The 7,612-nt window shown below is 60.2% G+C and overlaps 1 protein-coding gene across 3 annotated transcripts in view; it reads left to right on the top strand.

The window, feature by feature from the left end:
• The first annotated feature begins 4,691 nt into the window (after positions 1-4,691).
• The window catches only part of TTYH2 (tweety family member 2), a 40,071-nt gene continuing 37,150 nt past the window's right edge, over positions 4,692-7,612 (top strand). For all 3 annotated transcript variants that reach the window (XM_032618025.1, XM_032618024.1, XM_032618023.1), the window contains exon 1: positions 4,692-4,853. In XM_032618025.1, coding sequence (XP_032473916.1) covers positions 4,725-4,853 — 129 coding nt within the window. In that variant the 5' untranslated portion in view covers positions 4,692-4,724. The remainder of the gene's footprint in view (positions 4,854-7,612) is intronic.

Raw genomic sequence — 7,612 nt, 5'->3', positions numbered from 1 at the left:
ATGAACGCAGATGAGGGGCTCTGAGAAGGAGCCTATGAGTTAAGCATGGAGATGAGTGGATGTTAGCCCAGCGAAAGGAGCCCCTGGAACCCAAAGACCGGTCTCAACATTTAAATGGAGGAGCCAGAGATCTGACCCCGGACCTTGAGGCAGTGCAGTGGTGGGTGTGGGGATAGGACACACTGCTCAGGTGCGTGAAGGCCCGGATCCCACCTCCCAGCCAGGCCTGGCTCCTTGGGGATTCAGTCCTGCTTCCACTACTTGCTGACATGATCTTGAGAAGCTACCTCAGCTCCCCCTGCGCCAGTTACCAGTCCCGGGGAGGACTCCAGACGCGGATAGGGCAATACTTAGAAGGCAAAATCGCCTACAGTAGTGGGCGTTGGTCCCCTGTGGCCAGCGAATGTCTGCATGGTGGCAGGGCAGTTCGCTTACATGCACTCCTCCTGCCTCGTGGAAGGACCCCCATCCCTTCCCCACAGAGCAATATGGAGGGCCAAGTGTTTACAAGGCACGCATTTTTAAGCAGGGAAAGTAATTCGTTGAGCTTGAAATAAGGAAATTTCCCACACTGGTGACAATGACGAGCCCGGCACAGGTCCTGTGGGCTCGTTACCCTTCGGCCAGGAAGTATTCCCCAGCCCGAGGACCAGTCTCACGCAGCTGAGTGGGGGTCGCCGGGGCGCTTTTCCCAGCACTCAGTTCCCAGAAGGTTATGGCAAGTACCCATTGCAGTGGTTTCAGAGTCCAGTGAGCTACACCATCGAGGTTAGGGTCTCGGCACGGATGTGTGGGTGCACCACGAGGTGGCACCAAACTACAGCAAATGAGCGCCGGCGGCCCGGGAAGGTCTGGCCGTGGTTTACACTGAGATCTACGCCCAAGTAGCCAAGTGCCTGAGATCGTTTGTAGGCTTTTTTCTTTTTTTTTTTTTTTTTTTTATGCGTTACGCGGGCCTCTCACCGTTGTGGCCTCTCCCGTTGCGGAGGACAGGCTCCGGACGCGCAGGCTCAGCGGCCATGGCTCACGGGTCCAGCCGCTCCGCGGCATGTGGGATCCTCCCAGACCGGGGCACGAACCCGTGTCCCCTGCATCGGCAGGCGGACTCTCAACCACTGCGCCACCAGGGAAGCCCCTGTAGGCTTTTTTCTACAAGAACTCGAGGCATGTGAGGTCCTTTTTCAATCTAGTCCTGAGGAGTTCGGGTTTTGTTTCCTCCGGCACAAGGGTCCTCGGGCGCTCAGTGGTTGTCGACAGACCCAGATGGGGCGCCTTCAGCGGCTTCCAGTCTTGCCCGCCCTTTCGTTGGTCCAGCTTCCCAGGAAGAGGGCGGGTTTACCACTTGGGCTCCCTTTGTCCCAGCACATTTTGCACAGACCAGCCCCAGTTCCTAGGATACAAACCCCGCAGGCGTTTGTCTAGAGAAGGCATCCTTTCATGCAGTGGTTCTCAGCCCCGGCCTGTGCCTGCCAGTCATTTAGGGCACTTTTTAAAAGTTCGCTGAGGCCAGGTCTGATTCCAGAGATTCTGCGTAAGTTGGTTTGACGCATCGGTATGTGTTCAAGCCCTCTGGTGGCCGACACTGCCTCTCTGAGGTCAGCCGGTCAGCTTGGGTGAAGTGGTTCCCGCCATGCCAGATGAATGGGGAGCTGCGTAGGCAAGAGGGCTGTTCGACCCCCTTAACGAGGCCCTGGGAGGTCTCACGTTTCTCTTCTGCTTCTCTGCTTCACTGGCGTCCCGTCTAGGTCAGCAGGCCTCCGGGGAAGCAGCTAGAAAGGTCACTGTCTAGCTGGGTGCAGGCCGGCCCAGCAGCTTTGTGTGTTCCAGGCTGCACCCCGTGGCTGCGGTGATGGCCCTGAGGGTGGGCTTGTGCAGTCAGCGTCTTCAAGTGTGGGCTGCGGGCCCGCCCTTCCCCGACCCGTTCTGTCTCTGGGCTCAGCCCCAGCTCCAGCAAAGTCGATGCTCGGGGTACACTCCGTGCCCTTGCCCTCCCTTCTCCCCTAAGGCACTAGCAGTTTGCTGTAGTGACTCTAATCTTCCTAGAGGAATGCCAAATCCTCCTGACTTCCGGGTCATTGTAGCGGGGATCAGCAGCTGCAGCCGGAGCTGTTGACAAAGGGCTGGGGGGGGGGAGGGGAACATGTATGTGGCACCAGGCGGTGCCTATCCCGGAGGTCCCGGGGCTGCATGGGGGCTGCGTGATCCTGCAGGTTATCAGCGCCACTGAGGGCCCTGCGAAACCACTTCAGGTCCGTCTTCCTGAGCTACCAGCACGGCCGGTTCAAGACCAAGACCCTGACCAGGGCCTGTGGGGCCATGTGTGGTCTGGCCCGGGCCTACCTTGACAACTTGTTTCTCTTTTTAAAAATACCTTTATTTTGGGAAATTCCCTGGCAGTCCAGTGGTTGGGACCCAGAGCTTTCACTGCCAGGGGCCGGGTTCGATCCCTGGTTGGAGAACTAAAAAAAAAAAAAAAATATATATATATATATATATATAAATTATATATATATATATTTTTTAAAGTAAGGCTGAGGTATAATTTACAGTGAAATTCACCCTTCTTGGTATGCAGTTCTCTGTACTTTGACAAACGTGTACAGTTGTGGAACCAACCCTGCAATCCAGAGAGAATATTCCCACCACCCCAAAGTTCCCTCTTGCACCCCAGCCCCTGGCAGCCTGCCACCGGTCTGTTTCTGTCGGTGCAGTGTGCCAGTCTCTCCTTCTTGTCGCTCCCCTCACTGCGGGCTTTGCATTTACTGATTCCACTCCGTCCCCTGCGGACCTTGGTCCCTGATCTCACAGTGTACTGTCCCCCTGCTCTGAATCCACCCTCCCCCAGGACTTGGGGGTTAACTTCAGCTCTCACCTCACGTGTCATTTTTCAGGAAATGTCCCCCCACTCCAAGACTCTGTGCCGATTCACACACCGACACCGGGCTCTTGAAAGCACTTTGCCCGGGCGGGGGGGGGGTGCTGGGCGGGGCTGGGGTTGTAGTTAATCACTGAGTGGGATAAAGTCTGCCTCCCCTCACCTATTAAACTTCCCATGCCGGCAGGAACGTGTGTTTTTCTCATCACTGTATTCCCTAGAACAGAGAACGTGCTCAATCAAAATTTGTTGAATTAATGAAAGGAAACCCCAATGACAGGAACAGTGCTCTCCAGCTTCTGTGCCTCAGCTTTGGGCCTGCGCAGATGGACGGCTGCAGTCAGGCTCAGGGAACCTTGACCCGGACGGCGACCTCCCGGAGGAGAGAGAGGTCTCGACCACAGAACAGGACTCCATCTCTCAGCCCTGGATCTCTGATAGGGGAAGGGGCGTGTGTGGTCTCTCCCCGTCTAGCAGCCACGCGTGTTTGGTGGAATTTCACCCGCATCCACCCTGTTCCCCAAGCCAGAAACCTAGAAGCCTCTCCCGGGTCTCTGTTCTCACCCGTGTCTCTAGCCCCCTCGCTACCACCTCTCAGACTGTCTGTAACTCAAGCCTGATCCCTTCAGGACCCCTTAACCGCCCCACACCCACCTCACCGACCTCAGGCGGCCCTTTACCCTGCCCTGGACCTTGTCCCAAGCCTTCCCCCTCCTTCCCGCCCCGCGCGTCCCGCAGTCACGACACGCGGTTTGGGTCGCAGGACCGCGCGTCCTTCCGCGAGGCTCTGTCGGATCCGGGGCTGCCCCCACCGCATCCCCCGCATCCTGACGCGCCGACCCTGCTCTGCTTTTCTCCAGAACATCGCTAACCTAGCACGCTGTCCGTCTTCACGTGGGTACTGCTACCACCTCCCGCTAAACTGCGATCCCCTCCCAGCCAGAGCTTCCATCCGCTCTTGTTCACGGACAGAACAGTGCCTGACACGTAGTAGGCGCTCAGTAAACTTGTGTTCTCGACGGTTCTGGCGTCTCCCTGGGATGTCCGGCCCTTCCCGGCGCTCTCGGTGCTCCCTCCCCTCCCCTCCCTCCCCTCCCCTCAGGACAATTCCAGGGTCTCTCCCCAGGGGGCCCGCCCCGTCCCGCCGGCTGGTAAGAATCGGCTGCTTCTCTTAATCCCCGCCCGGGGCTTTCCAGGCGGCACCCGTTAGTTGTTGGGGCAGATGCGCAGGGCGCTCCCGGGTCAGGACCATGTCTTTGAACCCACGTGGCTTACAGAGTGAATGCTCAATCACGGTTGAGAGTGAATACGGAATTAGTGACCCAGGACTGGGTCCCTTCCTTACCCAGTCTGTCAGTTCGCTACCCTCTAAGAGCGCTAGGAACGGCCGGCCTCGCCTCTCACGCCATGACTGTCCGCGGTATTCATAGACCCTCTACATGCTTGCTTTGATGATAAGTGACCAGAAGCCCGGGGACCTAGAGAGTGCTGTTCAGAGACAGATTCAGAAGCCTTCTGGGGGCTGTTTCCACCCCTCCTTCCACCTCTTTCGCCCGTGGGGCCAGGACAGATTCCACGCCAAAAACACGCTTCAGGCTTTTCGGTGTGACCCCTTGCAGGCGGAGGGTGAGCACAGGGCGAGGAGCGCCTCCCCCGGGAGAGGGCGGGGAGGGCGCGCGCGCTCAGCGGGCGGGGCCTAGTCCAGGGCGAGGCGGGGTCGGGGTGGGCCCGAGGCGGGGCCCGGGGCGGGGCCGGGGCGGGGCGGGGCGGGGCGGGCGGGCGCGCGTCCCGGGCCGGGCGGTGGGCTGCGGGCGGCGGTCGCAGCGGGCGGGCGCACTCCGGCAGAGCCATGCTGGCGGCGCGCGTGGAGTATATCGCGCCCTGGTGGGTGGTGTGGCTGCACAGCGTCCCGCACGTCGGCTTGCGCCTGCAGCCGGTGGACAGCACCTTCAGGCCCCGCGATGAGAGTTACCAGGAGGTGAGTCCGCGCCGCCCCCCGACCCGGCGCCTCAAGTCTCCGCGCCACCCCTTCCGCCCTCCCAGCCCGCCGCTCTCCACAGGCGTCCAGACCCCGTCCCCCACTCTCCTCGCAGCCTCTTCGCCCCTTCTCCCCTTTCCCCGCGAGTCCTTGGCCCACGGCCCTCCGGTCTGGGAACCTCATGGGCCGGGACAACTGGAAAGATGGGAGTTAAGCCGGCCGAGGGACACGGGGGGGAAGGGCGCAGAGGCTGCCTGTGGCGGGGCGGGGAGGCTGAGCGCCGAGGGGGAGGGCAGCGCCGCGCGGCGTAGGGGCATTTGTGCCCGTACCCGGTGATTCCGCCGCACCAGCTGCGGAGGTGCTGAGGAGGGCCCCGCCGTTTTCCTCCTTCTGCGGTTACAAGACGCGCTCTCTCTGGGAGAAGTTTGGGCAGAAACTCCCGGTCTCCCGGTTCGTCTCCGCAGCAACTCTCCTCCCCAGCCTCTGCTTGCAGCGTGGAAGCCGCTGCCAGCACCTCTACTTGGGCCCCTCCTGGAAGGCGACAGAGCTGGGGGAGAGGGGTGTGGACCCTCAGCTACGTGTGGATGTTTGGGGGAAGGAAGGTGGCCCCCATCAGCCCCATCTCACACCAGCGCACCCTCCTTCTCTATACAGACACACCTTCTAGGCCCTGGATTTCTGGGATCTTAGCGGCTTGGCCAGCCACTCGCCTCATCCCTGCAATTCTCTCCTTGCCCTGCTCTGCTGGCCTCCGCGGTTTCTGCACCCCTGGGGAGAAGGGGTGCTCCCCAGGCTTCCCCGCCCAGACAATTGCAGAATCTCCCAGCCTTCTCAGGTGTGGCCCAGGCCTCTCCAGCCCCTGTAGCCAGGCTGAGTAGTTTTCTGTTGGGTCAAAGATTCCGGGACTGGGAAGTCCAAGATGGGGCCCATTTGTTCAGGACTTTGACCGCCTGACCCCCGGCGGCCTCTGCCTGCATGTCAGGCTCTCTGCAGTCTCCCGGTGTGAGGCCAGTCAGGGCAGAGTGGGGCCTCCAGGGAGGCTGAGCAGGGGTTGGCTGTTCACCTCTCCCCTGCCAGGACTCTCTCCTGCAGGGCGCCGGGGATCCTGGTCCAGTAGGGTGTGCAGGGCGCCAGTGACAGGGAGTCTAATAATAACCCCTAGTGTCCCCGTCACCCTCGGGCCCCAGGCAGATGGTGCCTGCCCTTCCAGAAGGAGGAGAGAATCAGGACCCCTTCCTGCTCTTAGGCAGGGATCCGTCGCCGGGTTTGGCTTCCCGAGTTCGCTTCCTTCTCTGTCTGTCTGGCCTCCCTCTCCCCGAGCCCTGCCTGGGGAAGGCAGTTCCCTGAGAATGTAGCCACCTGGGGAGAGCTCCAGGGAATCTTCCGCTCCCAATGAATGCATGAAAAGAGGCGGATATGATTTCAGAGACAGCTGTGTTGCTTGCGTACTGTGTGTGTGTGTGTGTGTGTGTGTGTGTGTGTGTGTGTCTGACCCCACGTCCTTGTGTCCCAAACCCTGCACCCCAGATCCTGCCCCTGGGGTCTCCAACCACAGCTTTCTCCTTTCCCCTGCAGGAAAAGTAAACTCTTGGCCTGGGTGGAGAAGACCTTGGTGTGTGGGGAGGGGCGGTAGGGCACTTCCCCCCGCCAGAGACAGCTCCCGTCTGGCCAGCAGCTGTGGTTGGCAGGGCCTGAGCCTGGGCCACCCCCCTCGGTCCCCTGGAGAGGTGGCAGATGAGCCAGAGGGACCCACTCACAGCCCCTGCTCCTCTCCTCCCCGGGGGTTCAGACCCTGACACACTGTGCTAGCATCCCCAGGGTCGCTGCTCCCCGGCCGCCAAACCCCCAGCCCCACCCCTACCCTCCCTGCACTGCTTAGGCCGCCTGGGGGCTCTGAGTGGGACATGAGTCTGGTGAGCCTGGATGGGAAGTCTGGCTCTGGGTGTTTATTTAAGGCGGCTCCTGTTTTGGTAAGTTCCCCTGTTGTCTGACCGTGGGTCTCTCCTGGACGTCCCCACCTTCGTCCCCTTCCTCCTGAGCAGCGGTCACCGCCCGAGTCAGGGCACCACGTCAGTTAACACCCTGGCTTGGGCACCTTCTGCTGTCAGTCATCTCAGCAAACTGTGACCGTGGCAGGTGTCTGTACCTCTCTGAGCCTCACTTTCCTCCTCTGCAAGTATTAAATGAGATGTCCCTTGAAACATTAGTATGGAGAGGGTCCCATAGCACGTGATAGGACCCAGTGACGCAAATCATTACGCAGACTGGCCTTGAGGTTCAGAAACGTGTCCAAGTACCATAACCCATGGAGAACACAGACGGAAGATCTGTGTCTACAGTCACTGATCAGGAAGGACTGAAAGACTCATGCAGAGGGGGGCTTCAGCTCATGCCCCAAACGTCCAAGTGAACAGTACCGTCCTGTGGTACTGTGTGTGTGTGTGTGTGTGTGTGTACACAAAGATTAAATGGAACTGGGAACAGGCAGTGCATCCTGGAAAGCTCCGTGGCGGGGACGAGCTGTGCAGGGGATCTGAAAGGCAAGGAGGTCTAGGAGTGAAAAGCAGGTCGCCTGGTGACCAGGACATCCTGAGCAGTCAGTTCCCAGAACTTCCTTGAGGAAGCAGAGCTCCCAGTCACTCTCAGGGGTCTTGGGGAGCCATGGAAGCCCCCTGATGGCTGTCCTTCCATCCCTCCCTGCCAGTGGACTTGACCCTGAGTCCTCGCTCTGGCTACCTGGGCTCCATCCACCAGGCTCT

Source organism: Phocoena sinus, chromosome 20 (assembly GCF_008692025.1).
Source record: "Phocoena sinus isolate mPhoSin1 chromosome 20, mPhoSin1.pri, whole genome shotgun sequence".
In the NCBI taxonomy this organism is placed as follows: Eukaryota; Metazoa; Chordata; class Mammalia; order Artiodactyla; family Phocoenidae; genus Phocoena; species Phocoena sinus.
Note: the sequence above shows the minus strand (reverse complement) of the source record. Positions and strands in the feature narration are given on the sequence as shown.